This window comes from Gobio gobio, assembly GCF_949357685.1.
Source record: "Gobio gobio genome assembly, chromosome: 18".
Classification (NCBI taxonomy): Eukaryota; Metazoa; Chordata; class Actinopteri; order Cypriniformes; family Gobionidae; genus Gobio; species Gobio gobio.
Window position 1 is genome coordinate 8,860,305 of NC_137111.1, and position 27,018 is coordinate 8,887,322.

The 27,018-nt window shown below is 39.1% G+C and overlaps 1 protein-coding gene across 5 annotated transcripts in view; it reads right to left on the reverse strand.

Moving 5' to 3' along the window:
- Positions 1–7,822: 7,822 nt before the first annotated feature.
- Positions 7,823–27,018, reverse strand: part of LOC307142227 (tight junction-associated protein 1-like) — a 191,637-nt gene continuing 172,441 nt past the window's right edge. For 4 of the 5 annotated variants that reach the window (XM_079842904.1, XM_079842900.1, XM_079842903.1 and 1 more), the window contains 2 exons: positions 25,831–25,914; positions 7,833–11,615 (listed from right to left, as the gene is read on the reverse strand). In XM_079842904.1, the coding sequence (XP_079699030.1) occupies positions 10,179–11,615; positions 25,831–25,914 (1,521 nt within the window). In that variant the 3' untranslated portion in view covers positions 7,833–10,178. Of the gene's footprint in view, positions 11,616–25,830; positions 25,915–27,018 lie in introns of all 5 variants that reach the window. The other variant, XM_079842902.1, reaches the window with a different exon arrangement.

Genomic DNA, 27,018 nt, shown 5'->3' on the forward strand with positions numbered 1-27,018 from the left:
GCATCCGCTTCTTCCGGTCATGTGTATGTGTGGTAACTCAGCCCTGTTTTATTATATTACATTATTTGAGTGTGTTGAAAGTTATGTTGTAATGCTACTCTGTGTGTTTGCTCGGTGGCTCCTATGAGACGCTTATTCACACAGTCGTAAGATAGATCGATACTAGGCTGTAAAACACGGAAATCGTGGTAAATCAAGAAAACGAGATTTAAACAATAAGACGTTAAGCTATAACAATTCGTTTTCTGCCCATGAATGTATTTACAGAGTTGCTCACCTGTCTAATAAATCATCAAATATTAAAGTGTCTTTGGTGTTTCCATGGTTTCTACAGAATAAAACCGGCGGGTAACGCGGGTAAGATGTCATTGATAGACGACGCACGGTCCGTGTCCCGTTAAAATGGCTTATTTATCTTGATTTAAGCATTCTTGGAAACATTTGGGATAATGCAAGTACACAAGTCAACAAAATATATGACACTGTTGTAATGGTTTTTGGATATTTTAATAAAAAAATCTGACATTTCAAGCAAACTGAAAAATGGTGCATAAAATATTGATGTGAGATTATACCATTCATTCTCTTGATGGGTAAAATACAATATTTCTGACGAATGTTACGCAACATTAACTTCTTCATTGAACTGTTGTATCCACCTTATTTTGCAATGTGGAAGTAAGCCATTTTCTGTGAATGTGACCGAATTTCAGCTCCAGAGGCTTCCTCAACATGTCGACAACACAATCCAAACTCTTCCAGTCTCAGCTACAACTACAGTGTTTGAGGGTCAAAGTAGACATTCGTGGGCAGCCAATGAAGACCATAGACTGGCATTATTCAAATTTGTAACAAACCTACAGTAGGTTTGAGCAGGAAGAGAGACTGGAATTACTGATGACTTGTTTCAGGCAGTTCTTTTTTGGGGGAGGCAAAAAGTCAATTTCTACTGCATTTTGATCTTTGAGAATATTTTACATTCACAAATGGCAATATAACACACAGCATTATGGGGCACTTTAAGAGGCAGATAAACAGAGCAAATCTCCACACATGAACAAGCTCTGTTGTCAAGGTCACATGCAGAGGGCACTTAACAAAGCATAGCAGCAACAAAACAGCCTGTTTAATTGTAAGGATGAAAAATCATGAAAGTAATTAAAAATAACAGTTTTGGCGCACACACACAAAAACAATTATAAATGATAAAATAAAAATTTTTGGCCCGACTTTATATTAAGTGACTTTAACTACTATGCACTTACATTAAAACATAAGTGCTTGTGTAACTTGTGTTCACGTTGTATTGCAGAACACTTTTACTGCTATTAAGGTGGTATACAGGTAAGGTTAGGACAGGTTTGGTGGTATGATTAGGTTTAAAGGGTTAGTTCACCCAAAAATGAAAATTCTGTCATCAATTCCTCACCCTCATGTCGTTCCAAACCTGTAAGACCTTTGTTCATCTTCACAACACAAATGAAGATATTTTTGATGAAATCCGAGAGCTCTCCGACCTCCATAGACAGATATTTAACCCTCATTTCTGACCCAAATTTTTAATAATAAAACATGTTAAAAATCGTTGCTTCATCGGAATGGTCCGAAACTTGGTGACTTTATTGGTACTTGGCATATGAACACCCACACAAATTGGGGACAGGATTTGAAAAGTCTAAGTGGTCGTACAAAAAATAGTCACACTCAGGACCTTCGGGTCAAAAATGACCCCCATAGGAAATAAATGGGAAACAACCTTCACAAAAATAAAGGTAAAACAATGATGTCGGACAATTTTAAAGTTGGAGGAGAACATGAGTTTCACTGGGTCGGTACTTCAACCTACATCACAGGTCGTGACCTTTCCGACGTGATGACGTCATATGCCATGAAGACGCACAACACAGAAGTGATGAATTTGAGGTTTGAAGTATATATATTTGAAAATGACAGATGGTTTGGCTATAGATAAGACCCTATTCCTCAGCTGGGATCCTGCAGAGCCTCTGAAGCCCTTCCTTTGAAACTGTATTGATTTGGACTTTTAACCCGTAGGTTGTCATTCAAAACCAGAATATATATTTTTTTTATGTGAACAAAAATCCTGGAATATTTTCCTGCAAAAAATGTATTTCTTTTCAACTGAAGAAAGAAAGACATGAACATCTCGGATGAGATGGGGGTGAGTAAATTTTCATTCTGAAGTGAACTAATCCTTTAAGGGTGGCTTAAGGGGTAAGGGAAAATCAACAGTGTAATTATAGATTACATATTACATATGTAATTATATGCAGGTCTTGGCAACACTTTATTTTACAGTGTCCTTGATACATAGGTTACATGTCCTTACCATAGTAATAACAGTAAATTATGCATAATTACATGCAACTAATCCTCAAACAAACCCCAATCCTATAGTAAGTAGTACATTAATGAATATATAATCACACTCTAACAATGACACTGTAAAATAAAGTGTAACCAAGGTATTTGTTTTTATTTAAGTACAATATAAAAACATGTATGTACATAAGTGCATTGTATCAAATTATTAATTTCAATGTTAGTACATAGTAGATAAAGACACTTAATATAAAATAGGACCTTTTTTTTTTAAACGATGCTGTTTTTTTTAAATAGTCTCAAGGTGTTAATTTATGCAGTCATGCTGGAACCTGTCAGACAAAACATCAGATAGTTCTTGTCAGCTGTTGATATGCTTTACTGACCCTAATTAGTGCGTGTAATTGTTTTGACAATCACAATGAAGGTTTGTTAGCACACTGTTGCGAGATGCTTTTCTCCTCCCACTTCATGAGCACTGGACCCTCATGACCAGCAGTGGGCACTCCTACACCAGCACTGCCCCTCCACGGCTACAGCGATGTCACACACACCCAACACACACACATCCACGAATCATAGAAGTGCCTGGAAGTCTACAGGTCACACCGATTGTTTAAAATAGTTTTATTTGTTTTAAAATATACATCAGCTTACAAATTCAGAAAATAAAATCAGTCCAGTCATAAGCATCTTTTTTTTTTTTTTTTAGGGGGAAAATAATCTGAGCATGGTACATTTACACAACCATGGAAGCTTTACCTGATCAAGTAAAACTCAATAAACTTGGAGAAACTGCATGACAAGGAAAAAAGCACCATGTTGATACAGTTACACACATTTAAGACCGGTAGACAAGGTATGAGGAGTATATGCACCAGAAATCTGCCAGGAGAATTCAGAAGACAGACGGTAAAATCACACACATCAAAGATTGTGGGAGCCAACACAATCCACATGAAATATACCCTTAGAATATCCCCTCACAATCATGAGACATTCCACCACCACCACCACGTTAAAGCATCAGGACAGTACGATTTACAGTTTATGTCCAACTTCAAAAACAACACAAAAGCTTTAAAGAAAACACTCCACTTTCTCATTTTCCGACTCCCCTAGAGTTAAACAGTTTTACCGTTTTCGAATCCATTCAGCTGATCTCCGGGTTTGGTGGTAGCACTTTTAGCATAGATAATTGAATCTGATTAGACCGTTAGCATCTCGCTCAAAAATGTGCAGCAGCGCAATGATATTACACAGCGCCTGAAAATAGTCCCCAGCACGCTCCCTGTGGAAGCAGGTTGTCACGTTGGTTATGTTGACGGAAGTTAAGGCCCTTTCACACCGGACGCGTAACGGAAAAGCGAATATTTCGTGTGCGAATAGTTCGCGTCAAAACCATTCACATCAGCCGCGACGCGAGTTTGCGACGTTTCAGAGCTCCGACATTTCAAAACAGCTGAGAAAACACGGAAACTTCATCATCCAGTGAAGATGAGCTTTTCATTTTAGTTAAAAGACAGACAAGAAGTTTTTGGGTGCACCCAGTCTTAAAGAACAGAGTCTGAAGGGGAGTCTGCTAATCTTGTACAGGAGCTAAAGCTTTATAACGGCCGGTTCCGCACTTACTGTCAAATGTCCATGGGACAATTTGAGGAGCTCCTCCAGCTACACCTATACAATTACAGCTGTAATCTCGTGAGAAATGCGATACCTGGCAAAGGTTAATGTTGATTGAATGGCTAGTGACATCAACTGGACATTTCGTGACCTTTGTTTCCGTGTATGTGATTGGTTTAAGCCTTTTCTGTCACTGCGAGTGTTAAAAAAAAAATCGACATTGAAACGAAAAAAAAAAACCTGTTGTTTTTTCGCCGCAGCACATTCGCGTTCAGTGTGGAAGCTCTCATTACACAAACAGCTGATCAAAAAATAAAACCATCGAGCAAATTATTCGCACCTCAAAATCGCGTCCAGTGTGAAAGGACCTTTAGACTATTTTCAGGCGCTGTGTAATATCATTGCGCCGCTGCACTCATGGGACGGCAGCAAAGTTCCTTGATCATTACGCAGGAATGAGAGTATAGTTCCTAGCCATATCGGCCTAGAAAAACGTTTCATTTTCCGTCGGTCTTAGTACACGATGCAACTACAGAAGAGTCAAGTTTTAAATTGGAAAAACATCGAAAGTCTTTGGTCATTTTTGAGCGAGATGCTAACGGTCTAATCAGATTCAATGATCTATGCTAAGCTATGCTAGAAGATCTACCGCCAGACCCGGAGATCGGCTGAATGGAGTCCGAAAACGGTAAAACTCAACTGTTTAACTCTAGGAGAGCTGGAAAATGAGCCTATTTTCCAAAAAAGTGTAGTGTACTTTTAATTAAGAATAATCAAGTCAGTACAAACAGCAAAGAAAACAAAACACATCATGACTTCTGATTACTTAAAGAATTGCAAGGACATGAAGCACAACTTGCTTTCGTAATGTTACACATTTTCGAGTGAAACAGGATATTCAATGACAAAATGTAGGGCACAACTTGATTTTATCTATCGGGAATTGATTGGATGGAGAATAGTCGTTCCATACCAGAATGGAAGCTGAATGAGAGCTTGTTGAATCAATGATTAAACCAGGGCTTAGCCGATGGCTATTGGTTAACATAATCATCGCTAAATGATAGAAAGTCATTGTAAAGAGGGAGCGAGTGATTACCTTTTGATGAAAGATTACCAAGACAGGGTCAATTTTCACTTTAATACAAGTCAATAACATTCAGCGTCAGCTTGACTGAAATCTTGTTGATGCATGAAAGTTGGTTTACTGATGTATAAAAACGTCCTATATCAGATCAAAGGAAAAGGTGTGCAGATTACACACCGTCTTAAAGGTTAAAGAGAAGATAGCGTGAATCGAATATGTTTTTCCGTGACTGAGACGTCAGCTTTTGGAAGATAACCTTGACTTGTTTTTGTTCATTCTTTAGATTTCTCAGTAAAGCTTTTGCAGGACTTGCGCACAGCACGCCTGAGGGTCACCTTGGATTAAATAAGATGTGCGCAATTAAATTGGAGTTATTAAAGTTGCATGAGAGCAGAAGAGAAAGGCCCATTTATACACTCACAGAGTATTATTTCACAAATCCGGACCATTATCATGTCTTTTTTGTGTTTATATCCACAACCTGGAGCCCATGTAACATCTGATGAGACTGGTCTGATGAATTATTTAAGGGCGTCCATTTCCACATGCAAGAACACGACAGGCCGTACTCCATCTCTTTAAAGCATCACAGAACTATTTTAGAACATGATCAAATATTAATTATTCAGCATGGTGGGTAGTTACACTTCAATTAATCATGGGCTATTAGTGGTACTCCCATGTCCTGCGAAGAAAGATTGATAACTACATACGAAGAGACCGAAGTGTAAGACAAGGAGAGTAAGTGTGGACTTTCGATCGCACATTCTGCCCTTCGCTGAGGAACATGTAGCTGAATTATTCACGGCGACGAGTGCTGTGGCAGACCGGCTATGAGGTGAATATATGGTGATTTCACCAAGTGCATGATTCTGGATCAACCTTCCAATCAACCAATCAGATTTGAAGGACACGTTTACAGTTTATGTCAAGTTTAGGCTTACAACCGAGGTTAGGTGCTTCTACATCAGTGTTATTCACCTATCATTTCCCTCTGATTTTAGGGATGTTATGTGTAGGGTTAGGTTAGGGGTGTCCAAACTCTGTCCTGCAGAGTTTAGCTCCAACTTGCCTGGTCCTTCCAGACTCTCGTACATTTAATTTGTATTTGAGAGTCTGGCCGCTCTCCATTGACAAGCGTTTACTTCCTTGAAGGCGGGAACTCTGTTGAAGTTTAAAACTATTGGAGCCACTCTGGATCTGCCATAACCAATCGCTAACGTTTGGTCCTGACGTATGTCAACAACTATTGGCTTAGCATTGCTAGTGTTCGCCTTAGCCAACTCCTTCACCACTAACGGAGCGAGCTGGAAAATCAAACTTTTCCCGAACCCCGTGGGGAGGAGGGCCAACAACATCATGGCCACCAGTGATGCGCGGGTTGATCCAAAATGAGCGGGTGCCCGCGGCCACCCGCGGTTACCCGCGGTTACGAGTCATCCAAAAATATTTTTAATGATATTCGGGTCACGGTCGGTCGGATCGTCAATAAATCCTTATTTACATTTTGAATGTTGAGCGTTATTAACTTTTGAATAAATGCTGACGCGGGACAAAATGCCCGATTTCCCAAAACGTTGAACTGAGCAATGCCATTGTACCATTTTAATAGGCTACTTTTAAACGCATTTAAAGTCAGTTTTATGTATTTTCTGAGAGGGGGCGGGATTTTTGTTGGGAAAGTCGGGGGAGAGACGCACACTTCGATTAGACTGGATAAACACATGCAGCATCTTAATTGTTAAGAAAATTAAACGAAATAAATGAATAAATCAAGCCTGTATTACATAACACTAGGCTATATCATACAGCATTCAGAAAAATAACAGTTTGCGCTCCTAAGGGCTTTCACACTTTTCCAAATGTTTTCCAAATGTGGGCTGATGAATTCTTCAAGCCGGGTCGAAACATAAACATCGCGTTCATCAATAATATGCATCTGGAGCTGAAATGGAAAATGATGGGCCGCCGCAAGAACTTCCTGCTCTCGCTGCTGCACCTCTGAGCACACCACGTCAGGGCCTGAAACATTTTCTCAATGGCCCAATGAGCTACGATGAGCATTTACTACTTTTAAAAAATGCGGGTCAGGAAGCGGGTCGGGTACAATATTTTCTTCTTTTTTTTTTGCGGTCCGAGTTGCGGGCGGGTTAGTTGAAAACGTCGGTCGGGTGCGGGTTGTTTATACATTGACCCGCGCATCACTGATGGCCACCAACGAAACTCAGCAAAGATTGTTCTTGCTCCGGCTTTAACTTCTGGATATTCGTCAGCATTGCCACAACGGACCGAATGGCTTCGCTCACATCTTTCTCCGCCGCCATTACTGAACTACAACTCAAACTAGCGCATGTCCTCAATTCAAGAGTTTTATTTGTCACATACACAGTTATATACACAATATACAACTGGCAGTGAAATGATCCATCGTTCCAATGTCCAATGTCATCGTTCTCAGTTCCCTCTGTTCCCTGATTGGACCGGTTACAATTTGGCTGGAGAAAACCAGAGAATGCACCGCAAAGTCAGACTACGTATGGAAGGAAAATGAAAATTGAGCGGAAGTACGTAAGAGCGCGGAGCCAGGCTAATCTCAATACCCCTGCCTTGAAGTTACTAATATGCTTAGTAAGAGCTTGATTGGCTGTGTTTCAATGGGGTTGGAGCTAAACTTTGCAGGACAGTGGCCATCCAGGAGCAGGATTGGACACCCCTGGGTTAGGTTAGGGGATAGGGAATGATGTTTCAGGAAAATCACAATGACCGTGAATATATACAGCAAGTGTTTTTAAATTCTGACATCCTTCCAGTAACACTGTTAAATCGTAATACATGCTGCTGTCCCTTCTGACTGGCTGATATGTTCAGAAATAAAAGGCAAACCTAAAAATCACAAGTGCTCAACATACTCTTAAACTGTTGCATATCACCAGTAGGGTAAATGTCTCAAGTCAGTCAGGGGTAAAGGTATTCTGAGTCCAATTACTTCAAAACACACAGATTTTTACAAGTACAACACTGCACGAAGTACAGTACTTGACCCAGGGTGGGACATCTGGATCATGACCGGTCAAGAGACTATAACATTGTAAATAAAAGAACACAAAGCAAGCAGCACTTAAAAAGGCAACACAGAGTTTTAATCGCCTCTAAAATATATTCACCAAAACAAAATAATGAGGATGATGCATCTGAAAATGTTTGAGAAAAGCTGATAAAATGTTAAAATGCTATTTGAACAAGGCTCGAAATGAAATGACTGAAATTTAAGACTGGAAAAAAAAAGAGAACATAAAATAATAAGTATCTGCTGGACAGACTGATCATCCATAATCAAGAGAATTGAGATTTCCACACAAAAATACACACAGAAAAACATTAAATGATGGCGGGACGCACATTCCCCTTACAATACAGCAGTATGATGTTAACAAATAATAAGGAACCAAAGAAAACGGATGCTACATAAAGATGATTACATTCATTAAGATCAAAACATGGCTTTCTTTGAAATTAGGGTTTAAAAAAAAAAAAAATGTGTTTGAGTCACTCTAACAAACGAAGGCATGTTTCTGGCTGAAATTTGCTTTTTAGATCACCGTTTTTTTTTTCTGTCTACTGTATGCAACGTTATTTAGAAGTCAGTAATGTCATCATAGCAGACAGAACGCTTTGCTATGGTTCAAGTTTTTGTGGTGTTTTTACACAGTACTATATGCATAGTTTTTTTTAATATGCCCTCTGAATGGCAATTTGTGCCAAGGGGATGCATTTATACACCTCTAAAATGGAGGACATGAAATACCAATGACATCCAAATGTTTGCAAAATGCCAAATATTTTAATCTTAAATACTGACCTTTGAAAAAGATGAAATATGTTCCAGATTAAATCATTAAAATGCCAAATACAGCACTGTTTGGGTTGCTATTACAGTGTAATAACTAATGTGTAATAATGTAAGAGATTGTATACCTACGAAAGGATTCAGTAACCCGTGCACCTCTGCAAGCGCTTAACTGATTTGAGGAGAGTAATGGGACACTTCAGACCAGCAAAAGACAAATAAACACACAAAACAAAACAAAAAACTTACTCTAAATATTTACTTAAAATCATAATCAGTTTTAAATACCATTAGTCAAAAAAAACAGGTCAGAATGAAAATCAGGAAGTATATCCAGGTCATTGAAACATATACTGTGAATACATCAAAATCCTTTCATAATTCATGTTGTTTATTAAAGTACAAAAACTGTCCTTAGGTTGGATGTTGAAATACAGTGGTAGATCAATGAAGCGAGGTAACTGAACATTTGAGGTGAAGGATCCTCTCAGTTTATGATGACTAAAAGCGGACTAAAGGAACAAGATGTTTTTTTAAAGGGTGATGGAGAGCCCCCTCTGTCAGAGCAAGGGTTAGGCACTGAAAATTGACAAGAGAGTCCCATAGATTACATTTAACCTGCTTCAACCAGCAGAATGCCTGACACAGTGGTATCTGTGAAGCTGTGGCCATTTGGTACCAATCCCATCTCCCACAACAATTGTACTGGGATACTGGATTGATATCCTTATCTGGCTAGAAAACTCTCACCCGAGGGTAAAAGTAAATGTCAAAACATCCATTAAGTGAGACGCTCCATGTCTGCACAGTGCCACAGGGATCAATCCTAATGCGGCTCAATCTTGTCCCCTCTGAAGAACTCTTTCTCTTACTAAAGTGTGATTGTATGGCTAAGTCCTGCTGTTGCCCATTCAATCATGCCAGATCAAGCAGAAGCAAGTCTTGGACTGGTGAAAAATCACCTTAAATCAGACTATGACATTCTTGTACGATCCCTGAAACACTGTCCACTCACTAGCCGGAGTAATTGAAGTTGCAGTCTGTACTTTACCACTGATTCCATCAATACCATAGGTTCCACAGATAAGAGCCTCAAAGAGAGGACAGAAGAGTTACAATGATGCCTCGCAGGAGCAGCGTGATCTGGGATAACTACAGCAAGGCTGATTCAATCCCTTCCGCTCGTTGTGTGCTGCGACGACTAGTGATTGCTAGTAAGACAAAGAGCACTCAAGGTAAAAAGACAAAAAAAAAAAGAGAAAAATAAGCCTGGAAGTCTCAGTCCAACAGGTTTCCGTGCTCTTGGGCTCTGGTTAGGCTGTCTTTACGGTGCAAGTGATGAACCCCCATCCTCTTGGGACTCTTCAGAGGTCGTGTGGAGCCAGTCCGAGGGGGCTGGTCTGTATAATCCTCAAGGGAAGCGAGGACCTTCGAGCCAATGACAGGAAAGTCCTGAGGAAGGATATCCCGTTCCTCAGCCGAACTTCCAGCAGAGCCCCCATCTTCAGCAAACTCTTGGCGCTTGGCAGAGGCTGGACTGCTCTCAATGGTGACCATGGTGTCACCACTAGCACCATCATTCTCAAGCGGATCAAGGGCCATCAGTAGGCCTTCACCCTCCTCCTGGGAAAAGTCACCTCCGTATTGTGTCTTTTTTGCACGGATGTCCGCCAAGCTGCTGGTGTCTGTATCCAAACTGGACTCTCTACTTGCTGTCCAGCTCTGGGCTGAAGAACCCTCTTCGCCGTCGGAGTAAGCACCTCTCAGAGCACCTTCTCCTGATTTTCCATTGTGACGACTTTGGAGATCTTTTATCGTCTCACTGCTGAAGGACGTACGGTTGACAAGGGAGCCTTCTGAAGATGGTGCCATTTTTGCTACAAACATGCGCTGCCAGTTGGCCAGTAGGTCCTCCTCAGAACTACCAGAGCTGGCAAAGGCGCTGGGGGGCTGAGGGGGGCTGCTAAAGGGACTCGAGTGACTGGAGAGAGTATCCGTGGCATCCATCTGTGGAGGTGTGCGCTGGTGAGAAGCATGCCCTCCGCCGGAAGATGAGGAGGTACCAGACCGCCAACCCCCCTCAGACACAGCAGGGCTATTGGGCACGGTGCGCTGGCGGTCAGCTGCCTCCTCTTCGTTCTGTACAAGACTGAGAGAAATGGCCTGACGGGTAGCATAGGTGCAATTGGGCAGCGGGCTGTTCTTGGGGATCTTGACTTTGTCATCTGAAGAGAACTCAATTACTTTGCGACCAGGGTAGAGCGGGTTTGGTGGTGGAGGAGCTGGGTAAGGATTCAACTTCTCAAACGAGGGGGCTGCCCCATCTTCTCCTGTCGGACCATCTAGGCTTCCCTGGCTTCGACACATGCCATTTACATGCTGCTGATCAGAACCAGCTCCTGCAGGAGGCCTGGCATGAACAGGACCGCCGTTCTCATGCCCTCCACCACCATCTTGCGGTCCTGTCATGTCAACGTGCACAAACACATCTTCAGCCACTGGCCGGCCTGCACTGCTGCTTGACTGGGCTGAGTTGAGCACCAGTGGCTCCGGCTTCTCAAGAACACGTGCAATCACCGAAGTAGGCACGACGTCTGCGGGAGTCAGGCTTAGAGTGTCAGGATCCTGGGATTGAGCTCCCTGAGAGCCCGGAGTCTTGTTAGGCAAGCTGCTCTTCATGTGCTTGTTCACCATGTCCTGTAGCTCATATGGCAACTGCAAGACATTATAGAGATAATAAACACACAGACAAACGTGACGAGGGATAATTTTCCATCTGGATTGTTTTCAACCACTTTGTAAAAATATATATAATCATGCATAAAAATATTGAAACCAATCCTGAAAAAAAAGCCTGGATCATGGGCGTCACTAGGCCCTTTTTAGGGGAAATTTAGCACAAAATGTACAGAATGTGTGATTAAAGGGTTAGTTCACCCAAAAATGAAAATTCTGTCATTAATTACTTACCCTCATGTCGTTCGACACCCGTAAGACCTCCGTTCATCTTCGGAACAGAAATTAAGATATTTTAGTTGAAATCTGATGGCTCTGAAAGGCCTCCATTGGCACAATGCACGGTTCACTATCAAGACCCTTAAAAGGCACTAAAGACGTCGTTACAAAGTCCATCTCACTACAGTGGTTCTAAAATAACTATGAATCGGCGATAATAGTTTTTGTGCGCAAAAAAACCCTAAATAACGACTTATATAGTGATGACGATTTCAAAACAAAGCATCATGAAGCTTCGAAGCATTATGAATCAACGAGTCGATTCAGCGGCTTGAATCGCCAAATTTCAGCAGTTTGGCGGTTTGACACGCGATCCGAATCATGATTCGGCTCATTGATTCATAACGCTTCGAAGCTTCATGATGCCTTGTTTTGAAATCGTCATCACTATATAAGTCGTTATTTAGGCTTTTTTTGCGCACAAAAACTATTATCGCCGATTCATAAAGTTATTTTAGAACCACTGTAGTGAGATGGACTTTGTAACGACGTCTTTAGTGCCTTTTAAGGGTCTTGAGAGTGAACCGTGCATTGTGCCAATGGAGGCCTTTCAGAGCCATCAGATTTCAACTAAAATATCTTCATTTCTGTTCTGAAGATGAACGGAGGTCTGACGGGTGTCGAACGACATGAGGGTAAGTAATTAATGACAGAATTTTCATTTTTGGGTGAACTAACCCTTTAACCTTTCTAACATATGAAACTGGCGGGACGTTCTTCAATCCGCTGTGGCGGCGAATAGAGCGCACGCGAGTGCACGTCAGAAGCAGAGGTGTGTGCGTTGATCTGAGCCTCATTGGTCTGTCACCGCTCGTCAATGTCAAAATATTTAAGAAAACCAATCCAATCAGAGTAGGCGGGCTTTATGTTCACACAGAAGCTGCTGAGTCTGAGCACGGATTTTAGCAGCACGACTCAACTAGACCTCAAGTGCGAGATATGTAGCTAAACTAAACGTTTCATATTTGACAGCTGCTTCTTTAAGTCAGAAATGTTAAACAAATGACAAAAATATTCAGCCAAATTAATACATTTTTGTCTAATTTCGCCATTTTGATTTGAAACAGGCCTATGTAATGTCATTTATAATATAATCAACAAATAAGATATATTAACAAAGCTGTTTTCTTCAGATTAGTAAAAATGTGTGCATATTGTGAATTAATTGAATACATTTAGTTACCTAGCTTTCCTATTAGCCTTGGAAAATTATTCATAAAAAATATAAATATCAGTTAAACATGTTTACTTTCTTCACTGACAAAAATGGAAAAACGTTATCAGTCATTTCTGCCCACTGACATGGTTTTTCAAGCTATTGTTATCTAATTTTTTGGCGTTCAGAACATCTTGAAATGCACATATGTAGCTAGATCATAGAAATCAACATTTTCTCGAGGGGCCATGCCCCCGAAACGAAATAATAAATAGCAAATATCCTAATATGCATACTAATAAGCTACTAGTTAATAGTGAGAATTGGACCCTAAATTAAAGTCTTACCAATTTTTTTTTTCATACCCTCACTGGGGGCTGAGCCACCCTTAAATGAAAATCATAGAATCGCCCCTGGCCTGGATAATGAGAACTTTATTATAACCATGAACAGGTATTCAAATGGCCTCATTCTGAATAGATTCAATTTCTAGTGATCCAAAGACCTTAAAATATGACGGCATATTTCTTACGTGGAACACTAAAGTAGAAATATAAGAATGTTTATACTGTTTTTCCCATTTAATAAAAGCAACAGTGATTAGGGATAGTCAAGATCCCTAAAACTTTTTTTGTGTTCCAAAAATGTTTGGGATACACTGCTGTTCAAAAGTTTGGGATTTGTAAAATGTTTAATGTTTTAAAAATAAGTCTCTTATGCTCACCAAGGCTGCATTTATTAAATTAAACATACACAAAAAGGCAGTAATATTGTGAAATATTATTACAATTTAAAACAACTTTTTTCTAAGTGAATATATAGTAAAATGTAATTGTATTCTTGCGATGCAAAGCTGAATTTTCAGCATCATTACTCCAGTCTTCAGCAGGCACGTGCAGAGGGGGCATGGGGGGGGGGGTTGGCTTTGGGTGCTTGAGCCCCTGCCCTTTTTCAAAATGAATCAAAAGTGCCCCTCTCAGACAAATATCAATGATAATATCGTGGTCAATAAAATTAAATAATTGTGATTATTATAACATGACATTGATGACAATGTATACAATACTAACGAACGGCTCAAAAGTCGGACAATTTCTGTTGAGGCGTTGCCATAACGCGTTGCTATGGGTTGCGTGCGTTTTGATTGCTGATTTTCCTCTGTTCGGAAGCGGCTCTCGAGCCAAATATGGTCCTTTCAGAGAGTGTGTGGCCTTACGGGAAAAAAAAGTAAACCAATATTTTTTTTTCATCCATAATCAGAGCTAATGTGTTGATTTAATTACAAATCTATATATTATATATTTCAAAGTATTACACAATTCACCAAAGCCCGTTTGTCATGTATATACACCAACCAATCGTGATCTAGCAAAGCAAGTTCAAATTCCATTGAGCATGTGAAGTGGAGCGGTAATTTTCTGTTCTTATTCATAAATCGGTTGAAAATTACATGGACAGACGAACTGACATTTCGGGCTTTCGGTACGGTGCGCGCGTGTACCGAACGGTTATGAATGTAATCTATAACAGTTAACAGTCGGCTTGTTTAAAGCGCGGAACACACTTCAATCCGAGTTCCCACACGAACATATTGAGTATTCAGTCCATTTTATCACGAAATTCAAACGATAAATGCCATTTTAACGCTCTATTATGTAACGTGACAGAGAGACGCGTATCAGTTCAACTTCAAGCTGCGGCGCGCGAGTGAACGCGATCATCTCTTCCTAAAGAAATGAATATCTAAAGGTTTGTTGAGGATCCATTACAACTTATTGAAACGTATCATCGGAAAGATGTATTATCGGAAAGATAAAACAGGTTGTAAACAAACAATGTCATGTAGAATCACATTTACCTCAGAAGTCATTCAGTGTCCACAGCTGTGAGTTCACTAGAGAGGTTAACTCTTTCACTGAATACATGCACTATATTAGCCTATATATTCGTTATATTAGCCTATATATATTCATTATATACCACTTAGCCTGTTAGTGATGTCTTGTTTATTTAATGTATGTTTAAATAAACCTGTCATGAAAATTACAGCCACAAATGATTATATTTCAACAACGAGTTGGAGAAAAAATAATAATAATTAGATTTAGATTTTAATGCAAAAACTGCCTTATGTGAAGCTTATGAGTGTTGATTTTATATCTAAAAATAAATAGTAAATGAATTTAGGCTAATAGTTTGGGCTCTGTTGTTAATCTTTAATAGCAATATGTAAGGGCTCCCTATATAGTTTACAGCATTATCTTTAAGAAACTTTTAGTTATAACTGAATTTGTTTAAGGACAGACACAATTTTTTTTTTCATTAAAACACTGTTGAATAAAAATTAATAAAAAGCAATTTTGTAAAACTGCTGTACCGAATCCGTACCGAACCGTGACTTCAAAACCGAGGTACGTACTGAACCGTCAGTTTTGTGTACCGTTACACCCCTAATATATATATATTTACATATTGCCCCTTTTTTACATTTGAGCCCCTGCCTCTGAAGAACTCTCTGCACGGCCCTGGTCTTCAGAGTCACATGATCATTCAGAAATCATTCTGATATGATGATTTGATGCTCAAAAAACATTTATGATTATGATGATTTGATGCTCAAGAAACATTTATTATTAGGATTATTATCAATGTTGAAAACAGTTGTGTACATTTTTTTCAGGATTATTTGATGAATAGAAAGTTCAAAAGAACAGCATTTATCTGAAATAGAAAGCTTTTCTAACATTATACACTACCATTCAAAAGTTTGGGGTAAGTAAAATACATTCTTTGGAAAGAAATTAATACTTTTATTCAGTAAAGACGCATTCAATTGTGACAGTAAAGACATTTATAATGTTGCAAAAGATTCGATTTCATTTAAATGCTGTTCTTTTGAACTTTTTATTCATCAAATAATCCTGAAAAGATTTTACACATAATAATAATCATAAATGTTTCTTGTGCATCAAATCTTAAGAGAATGATGGTCATGTGACACTGAAGACTGGAGTAATGCTGAAAATTCAGCTTTGCATCACAGAAATAAATTATATTTTTTTAAATATATTCAAATAAAAAACATTTATTTTAAATTGTAATAATTTCATAATATTGCTATTTGTTTTGTATTTTTAATAAAATAAATGCAGCCTTGGTAAGCATAAGAGACTTCTTTTAAAAGCATCATAAAACCATACCGATCCCAAACTTTTGAACTGCAGTGTAGGTTTGAAATGACATAAGGATGAGAATCTTATTTCTTGGGAGAACTACACCTTTAATTTTGTGCAGCCCAATACTTTTTTTGGGACCGCATTTGTTTCTCTGAGATCTACGTAGCACATTTTGTGGATGAATACTCTCTTGCAAGTTATCTTAAAAGATGCAATTTCACCAACATGTACTCAATGAACACTTGGATGGGAATGGGATGTTCGATGAGGCCTCTCTACCACACTGCACCGATGAAGGCTATCTCAGTCATGATCAAGAACAGCAGAAAATAGCATCTATTCATTTAACCACCCAATGTCTGCTCGCCCTGATGCGAGAAAGAAGAATAAAGAGTAAAAAGCTCACCTCGAATTAGATTATTACCGAAGAGGGAGGACAGACAGAGAAAGAGAGAGAGAGACTAAAAGAAAAAAGGCAGGTGATGAGGCCTTTATTTCATTCTGTAGTGTGGCACGATCTAGCGAAGCCAAGCTAGGTCATTGATTTGTGGAAAAAAAGCCAGGGAAAATCAGTGATCACACAGCCCTGCTCAGCTTTATGTTGTAACGATCCTGCGGGGCGGCAAAAACCCCAAAAAACCTTACTTCCTCTCGGTGTGAGGGCACAGGAGAATTGATCCGTCCAGACCCCACTTCCAAGCATGACCCCTTCATGGCCGTCTAGCTTAGAAATCTACATGACGCTCCCTAAATCAATTGTCCCAGGGGGCAGAGTACATGTGTATCCCATGACCACTGAAGCATCACATGCTAGTATGGGAAATCGGATGTTACACAAAGTGCTACATTCCCCTGGTCACCACTGAATGCAAAACAACTTCCTCTCACAGAAAAATCAGGAAAATAATCAGGTATGTTTAAAGACCGGTCAATCTTAGCCAAAAGAATGGTCAGTATGGACTGGACTTTATCCTGTAAGTAGGGCCCTATGATAAACATGGATGGAATCGCGGAATCCAGTCATGAAATTAAATTTACTAGCCTTGAAATCTAGACACACCCTAGCGGCAGCAGATGTAATTTGCAGTCGAGGTCGTCTAGCAACTCTCCGTCGACTTGCGAGCTTGAAAAACCAAACTCTAGTCAGGCCAATCACATCGTGTATAGAGTCGGTGGGCGGGCTTAACATAATGACGGCAGAGTTGTGACGGTTCAGCAGGAAATCCCTGCTACTTCCCTGCTAACAAAGACTGGAACTGAAGTCATTCTTAAAGGAACACGCCGACTTTTTGGGACTTTATCTTATTCACCGTATCCCCCAGAGTTAGATAAGTCCATACACATCCTTCTCATCTCCGCGGGTGCCATAACTCTGTCTGACACACTCCTAGCCTAGCTTAGCACAAAGACTGGAGGTAAATGGCTCCAGCTAGCCTACCGCTCAATAAGTGACAAAATAACGCTAACATTTTCCTATTTACATGTTGTGATGTGTATAGTTACATCGTGTACTAAGACCGACGGAAAATGAAAAGTTGTGATTTTCTAGACTGATAAGGTTAGGAACTATTCTCTCATTCCTGTGTAATGATCAAGAAACTTTGAGCCATACCATGAGTGCAGCGGTGCAATGATATTACACAGAGTTATGGCACGCACAGAGATGAGAATGATATGCATGGACTTATCTAACTCTGGGGGATACGGTGAATAAGATAAAGTCCCAAAAAGTCGGCGTGTTCCTTTAAAAAAGGAAGATGTGTTCTGAGTTTTGCAGATCGGATATGGCTAAAGTTTAAACTAGCTCCGCTGGTGGGAAAACACATGGGACTCAGCCACAACCCACTTGTGATTGTTGTCTCACCACGCTCTGGTTGGTTTTAGCGCTAATCTATTGCGTGCAGAGGGAATTTGAAATACAACCGTTTATCCCGCACCTCGGATTGAGCCCTGCCAATGGTGTGTTCCACATCAAGATGTTGGGTCTGGCTTGTCAGGCTAGGAATTTACTGTATAATGTGGAATTTCATGGAATTTGTCAACATTTTGTCATATTATGAATAAATAAAAAGCAGGTCAGTACACTTAAATCAAAATGCGTTATAGACTAGTGTCTGTGAATATTAACCCGTAAAAATACTTTAAATATGAATCCTGCATGTTCTGCATCTGTGTGCGAATGAACGGCGCAGACACACAGTTTTATTTACCACTTACACAATGAACAGTCTTTCCAGTTTTTCACGATTCCGCGATCGCTGAATACAACGCAAAATCAATGAAAAAATTCAATCAAATTTCGCAAAAATCACAAAAAAATCTTGCGAAATCCTGGAGATACTGAATGAAGCATGTGTGACACGCTGTGTTTTCAGCCTCTGCTGTCTCACTATATGAGGACATGAATGCATGATCTTCATCTCCAGAGCCGCTCTAATGTGGCGTTCACACTGGACGCGAATGACGCAAATAAATCGCGCTATTCGCGCGAAGTTGGATGCTTGAACATTTTGAGTTTACTCACTTCATTCGCGCGTGAAATTTGCTTCATTCGCGCGTGACATTCACTTCACAACAGACGCAAATTCGCGTCATGGGAGGGGCTTCTGCCAGCCGGCTCGTCTCGTTGAGAAATGGCTGACATGGGCTGTGTTTACACGTCTTTTTTTGTTTAAATCTACTGTTAATGTGTGACAAAACGTAGTTTTAAGAATTTTTCAGCCGATAATGTAGTTGTTTAAAGCTCAAATCTGTGGTTTATTTATAAAAAGATATTTGAACATTTTATCTGAAGTTTTCGGAGTTGTGAGCTCCGCGAGAGCAGCCTTTCCTCGGCTAGTCCTTCTGCCGTCTGCTGCTGACTCTGATGTCGATTTGCCAGGGAACAAATAATTTGAGCTATAATTCGTCTTGTGTAGATGTAACGGCCGATCTTTGGTCTCATGGATCTATAATTTGTTCCCTGGCAAATCGTTTAGGCTGAGGGCAAAGTATATATATATAGTTTATTTTAGGCTATAACTGTACGTTACCGTTGTAGCAGACTAGCACTGACTTTAAATGTTTGACTGAATTGTTTGCTTTATTTCATAGCTTATTATACCTTTTACTTATACTTTTGTATTATTGATCAAACATAAACTTGCATTTAACAAAAAAGAGACTGGGTTGTGTTTCATGTCATTTAATGTAATCACAGTGATAATCATATTGTCTGAACCAGATATTAATATACAGATTTTCTCCTCATTGTTGTCACTACTAGAGCAAGCTCCTGATTGGTTGACGCGGCGCGGTTGGTTAATGCCTCATTCGTGCGAATCGCGCCGCAGAGTGCCTATTTGCGTCTCTGCATTGACTTAACATGTAAATCACTCGCGCGAATCACGTCATTCGTGTCCGGTGTGAACGCACCATAAGAGTGACTTTTTGTGACATTTGAGAAAAACTATTGTCATATCATAAATACACAAACTCAAAGCTCTTCACCACAACCCATGAAAATAAAAGTTTAGTTTAACTTGAAGAAATAACGTTTCAATGTAATACTTCTACTACTAATTATAATAATCATAATAAATGATTAAAACTTTATTTTTAAAGGAATAATCCCAATTTTTCTTCCATGTTTTAATTTGATCAGTAAAGCTGTTGTGCAGCACTTTGTTTGACAAAAAAGTTTGTTTAATTTCATATGATTAAAAGATCAATTCAATGTTTTATGCCTTCATTTGATTGCCAGGGAAATTAAAATACACAACAGAATATATGGGGAAAAAAACCCTGAATAAATTGTTGTTTTTATTAATTCAATTAATTTCGTTTTTTGATTATTACAATTTAATCAAACCATTAAAATGGAATAAAGAAAACTTAAAACAGGAAACACCAAATTTGGTAAAAATAAAACCGATTTTGATATTTTATTTATGTATATCATAGGGCGCTAAACGTAGTTTTTGTTAAACTTTTACTAAATTGTTGTTAATAAGTTTCATGATTTCAATTAATTAGACATGCTTTTTGATAATTTAACCCTTAAAATTTAGTCAAAAAAAAAAAAAAATGGAATCCAGAAAAATTAAGGCAATTTGGAAAAAAATAAAAAGGATTTCATAGGGCCTTATGTAAGACAAAGACTATACATCATTTCAAGCTGCCTAAAATGCACTAAACATACAGATTTATATACGACTTGAGACTCATATAACCATAATCATCTTTATTTTATTTAGGTCTGCTCGCATCTTCTTCAGCTAGTGGCATGCTAGTCGTCATCTTCCTAAGCTTCCCTAACAAAGAGAAGCCCCAATTCTTCTCATTTTTGCAGTGACCTACACATAAAGACTGCATGCCAATTACGCTGCATAATTTCCATGTTTAGCTAAAGATAGACAATTGCTACATAAGAGCTTCTATAATAACTCTCAGTTTGCCAGCACTGGACTGAAGCATAATGGCTCTCAAGTTCTCAAAGCACTTTTTAAAGCAGTGAGAGAATATACAAGTGGCCTGTTTGGATGCAGATGTACTGCAGATCAGTTTGACATTCATTTGGAGAATTTTACAAGTGGATGCTTTAAAACGGTGGCTTTATGTTAGCAGTACCCGAATGAAAACAGGTAATGGCTTGGGCTCATTTGAGTCTTAAAATAACCAATGGAGTAGTCTGTGATCTCTGCTTACAGAGTAATGAATGACAGAGTTCATGAGAGCAGGGCAAGAGGATAATCTGGACAGTGAATCAAATATCTTCTAAAAATACCATGTCTCCAGTGAATTCACGTCATCACTATAGTTAAGATCTCAAAGAGAGATCCCAATTCAGTCGCTGCAGTCAATTCGCTAAATTAAACAAGGGTGAAGAAAGATCTTTTGTAAATAAATTGCTACCACACTCCCATACTCAGTCAGTCAATATGGCAAATTAATTTAAAGGGTTAGTTCACCCAAAAATGAAAATTGTGTCATTAATTACTCACCCTCATGTCGTTCGACACCCGTAAGACCTCCGTTCATATTCGGAACACAAATGAAGATATTTTTGTTGAAAGCTGATGGCTGAGAAAGGCTTCAGATAGGCCTCCATTGGCATTCAGTACATTTACACTCCCAGGACCCATAAAATGCACTTAAAACGTTGTTACAAAGTCCATCTCACCACAGTGACTCTACAATAATTTTACGATGCGACGACAATAGTTTTTGTGCGCAAAAAAAATCAAAATAACACCTTTATCCAACTTGTTCGTCTTCCGTGTGTGCCTCCACGACGCATGCGCGAGAATATGACGTAGCGCCGGGGTTATGACGTTTTTCCGTAAATTGAATACACAAGGTGGTCCGTCGGAATCTAGATATTTTCCATTATAGAGTTTTAAATATGGATATTTTTCTTACACAAACCCATGGATTCGCTTCAGAAGGCCTTTGTTAACCCCGCGGAGCTGTGTGGAGCAGTTATATGATGGATAGATGCACCTTTTTGGGCTTCAAATGTTGGGTTGCCGTTCACTCCCATTATAAAGCTTGGATTAGCCAGGACATTTGTTAATATAACACTGATTGTATTCGTCTGAAAGAAGAAAGTCATATACACCTAGGATGACCTGTATTCTTTGTTCTGAGTTTCTTTCTTCTGCTGAACACAAAATATATTTGGAAGAATGTTTGTATCAAAGCAGAGAGAGCAACCATTGACTACCATAGTATTTTTTTCCCCTACTATGGTAGTCAATAGTTGCTCTATCTGCTTGGTTACAAACATTCTTCTAAATATATTTTGTGTTCAGCGGAACAAAGAAACTCATACAGGTTTGGAACAACTTGAGGGTGAGTAAATGATGACAGAATTTTCATTTTTGGGTGAACTATCCCTTTAACCAAATCTGAATTTCAGCTCTGGCTCTTCCACAGTGCTTGTTATACAGTGATACGAACAGTAACAATGGCATTGGTTTTATTATATCAATTCCAACGCGAGTCCTCACTCTTTTGAAGTGCAGCAAAGTGGATTTGCTTTGGCAGCAGAAAGCAAAGTCTTCTCAACATATCGACAACACAAACCAAACTCTTCCAGTCTTAGCTACAACTACAGTGTTTAAGGGTCAAAGTAGACATTGTTCATGGGAAGCCATAGGTTGGCATTATGCAAATGTATTACATTGTTACGTATGTTATGTTTGTAACAGGAAGTGAGACTGAAATTGCTGATCACTCGTTTTAGAGGTCTGAGACCTAGACTGAGACATTTTACATTCACAAACCCTGCAAACCCTGAGTCCTGCACGGTGCCTGACGGGTGACCCGCGAATATTGCTGAAACGGGTGAAAAACATCCTATTGTGTCGGATACGGATGCGGGTCGGACAAGGGAGAAACACGGGTCTAAACAGGGGTTTTAAACAGTCACGTGCAAACGAATATAGGCCTATATATAAAAATAGATGCATGTATATTGTAGATGTGTTCCTAAAAATATGCATATACAAAAATATGCCTTGCCTGTATTTCAAGTTGATAAAATAATTTCAAATCCATATGTTTATTTGTGGCCGCGTGGCGCACGTGCGCGCCCTCCCAGAAGAATCACAACCGCGCGCGATTTGCCTGCACTGCACTCGTCGAGATGGATGGATCATGAGGAGTTGAAGAAAAGATAGCCGCAAATGTGGAACTTCATCGCTGAGGAAGCACGCAGATAACAGTGGTAACAAAACCAAGCACAAGCAGTTCTATCGAACAGTTTTTTGTTTTGTTTCCTGAGTTTGGTCTCTTAATAACACTGTCTTAGTTAGGGTTGGGAACCGAGAACCGGTTCTTATGCAGAACCGAAACTTGAAAAATACCAGAACCGCGCAAAATTCCTAAGTTTCGGTTCCGAAAACGGTTCTGGTGCAATGTGTGTGCGAAGCGCTGGAAGCGTATCCTTTAATAGCGAGTGACAGCCAGTGTTGCCAAGTCTGTGGTTTTCCCGCGTAATTGGGCTACTTAAACACTGTTGCCGCGGGCTCTGTTTCATGTCCACGGGTTGAAGCGACCCGAATTATGTAATATTTAGCCCCGGAAATGCGAATTTTACCGGAGAAGCCCCCCAGAAACGCGATTGGGCTTGTTTTGGGCTAGTTTTGAGTAGCAATTGTGCGGGTATTGTTGTGATAACCTGGCAACCCTGGCTCACCTCATCATGAATATTAATGACGTTGCCTGCCGCTTCCAGGAGTGTAACGCAGTTCAGCACTGAAAGCCCTCGCGCTGCACATTTACGGTTTTGCGTCAGATATTTTCTCGTTGACCACCAGCATGGCGAAGAGAAAGTCACAAGTATGGATTCATTTCCAAAGAATGAATGATAATGAAGCAAAATGTAACATGTGAAAAGTTAATAACATGCAAAGGAGGCTGCACTAGCAATTTGACAAAACATTTGCTACAGCACAGAGTGCCACAAGGGCTTATACCAGATTTATAGAGAATATATATATTTGTCAACCGTTGAGTCACCATGGTTTAGGTAAGCGTTTAGGCACAATTACCTTTGTAATGCTGAATTGCAATTTATTATTTACAAGTTCACTGAATAACTGAATTACTATTAAATTAATATACAACTAATTAATAAATATAACTAATAAATATCATTTATAACTTGGTTTTATTCAGAGACAGAGAGATAAAATGTAATAAGACAATTTCAGAGGTGTTCATTTGAAAAAAAAATGTGTTGCAAGAATGGCTTAATCAATACTGTAATATATGTACAGTACAGGACTTTTTTTGACATTGCCAACCTGTAAATTAATTTTAGAGCAAGTAATAAACACAAAATGGATTGTTTGAGTTGCGTATTGTGCCTTTTTCCTTTACCACTAGTTGTTTAATAATTTTAATGGAACCGGAATCGTTAGGCGGAACCCGAACCAGAACCGGAAAATTTCTCACGATTCTCAACCCTAGTCTTAGTACATTAAGCCACGTTAAGCGTTTTCTTATAATGGTTTTCTATGGGAGGAAAACGTTTAACGTGTAATTAAACGCGTTGCGTTCATATTCTGGGCTCATCTGATTTTTTGTACATAGTATACGTTATTAGTATTATGTTTACTGAATTTGGTCTCTTAATAACAGTGTCTTACCTACATTAAGCCACGTTAAGCGTTTTAAAATGTCCCTGCTGAAGTTGTCCTTGTGTTAATGGTCGTGTAATAACTTCTGTATGCTGGCAATAATCATTTTTGTAAGTGTGTCTATAATGTGATATACTAAACTAGTTTTATTGCGGGTGCGGGTCGGGTGTCGGTTCTATTTTAAGCGGGTCGTGTCGGGGGCGGATTTGATTTAGTGTTGTTGTCGGAAAACGGGGCGGATGCGGTTTTAAGCACTGCGGGTACGGGCGGGTGCGGGTTTACAAAATCGGACCCGTGCACAAACAGCTATTTTACATACTGCATGACAAGTAATATTCGAAAATAGAATAATAGGGGCACTTTAATGCATTTGAAACTAGACTTGCTTTATTCAGCAAGCGGTTCAAATAACAAAATATCTACTTTTTTACTGCAACTGACTTAAAAAAAAAAAGATATGACCAGTCTTCAAGAAAAAAATTAGATGACTAACTTGTAAGACTAGGCCAAGCAGTCTACGCACCGGGCCCAGATTGAACGCTGTTTGCAATATAGATCAACAAGGACAGACAGAGTGATAGATGGGTTTAATGTAGAGAGCAGGCCACAGGTGATAATGTTCTGCTGTGTTCAATACCCATATGCCCATGAGGTCAAGCTGTCTTATCATACCTCTCTGTTCTTGTAAACACAGAGCTGTCCATCAGCCTGAAATCTGCCTGATTTTCCCCCACGGACAGACACAAAGGCCAAACAGACGGATGTGTCTGGAGTTTGGCACCTTGTCAATACGGTGCCTTTTCTCTGCCAGCGAGACCATCCGTATCCAAAGAGCAGCACGACTGCCCTAACAGACACTCTTCATGCTAAACGCTGCCATAAAGAGCACATCCTGCAGACATGGCTTTTTTTTTTTTAACCCTCTCCCTGTCTCTATTCTCTTTGTCTCTTTCTCTTCATCTCTCTCTCTGACTATTCATCTCTGATCCCAGTCCGTAAAATCAGAGGTCCATGTCCATAACAAAAAAGTCACTGGGCTATCGTGTGCACACTCTCGCTCTCTCTCTCTCTCTTTCTCTCACCGCCATCCACGAGTGTCACTGCGGAGCGTAAAACACATTCAGACTCCAACAAGTCCTCTGCTGCAGGGGTAGAAGCCAAAACTTTTAATTTATGTCATCATTTTCTCCTCATGTCGTTCCAAATCAGTTTTATTTTCTTTCTTCCGAAAACACAAAAGATGTTTAGCAGAATGTCTGAGCGTCATAAACACGGACTTATATTTTGGTCTGCTTCGCTAACAAAGCTACTGCATGGCAACATTCACAAGGGTTTGAAACGACATGAGATGAGTAAAATGACAGAATTTGAATTTTTGGGGAACGATTCCAATGTGGAAGGGGATGTGCCTTAAAAAAACCTAGAAAAACCTATGAGGAACAGATCCTATTACTTACATCAGCAAACTTGTGGTTCCTGAAATGCGATTTATTGCACTTCAACAGCTGCACTGCCAAATTACAATCCTGCCGATAACGTTCCTGCATGAGGAGAGAAAATGGATACAAGAAAGTGTCAGGGAAACAGATAACACACATCGAGTCATCAATGTCAACTTTTTTGAAATGACACTTTCCTTAAACTGAACAGAAATTCTGAAAGATAGACAGACACGGTATCAGTCAAAAGTTTGGAAACACCTGACTGAATGCATGCTTTTACAAGATCATTAGGAATCTGTTGAGGGTTATATTTTCATATTATTTGAAATGAATAAAAACCGTGCCAAAGAATATACAGTCAAACCAAAATTTATTCAGACACCTTCAACATTTTCTCACATTATCAGTTTATTCGCTATAGTTTAGAAAACGGTAATAAATATGACAAGAACTCTGAGTTAAACTGTCTTGATAATGTCAGATAACTTTGATGGAAAGGTATGTAATGGATTACAATCAGCTGTTCAATTTAAGTAACATAATACCAATTTAGGTCAACCAATGACCAAGCAAAGCTTCATTTTGTTCAGTCTGTGGTGTAAAAGGTCGCATTAGCAATTAAAGAAAAAACACTTCAGCAAAACACAGTCAGCTCAAAGTGTCTGAATCATTTTGGTCCCAAATGTTTATCAGTTTTACTGGTAGAAGTATGAAGGATTTTTGGGTATAATGTGTCACAGTTTCCTATATTTTGCTATCCTTCCTTATTTCCTTACATGAGCTATCCTTCCTTACATAAATTAACTATAGTGTCCTGCACACACTAGTAAAACACAATCATTTTTGGTTTGACTGTATATATACACACATACACACTCACACTCACATACATACATACATACACACACACACACACATATATATATACACACACACATATACACATATATATATATATATATATATATATATATATATATATATATATATATATATATATATATATATATATATATATATATATATATATATATATATACACACATATACATATATATATATATATATATACATATATACACACACACACACACACATACATACATACATACATACACACACACATACATACACATACACACACACACACACACACACACATATATACATATATATATATAACCTTTTAATGCACAGGTAGTT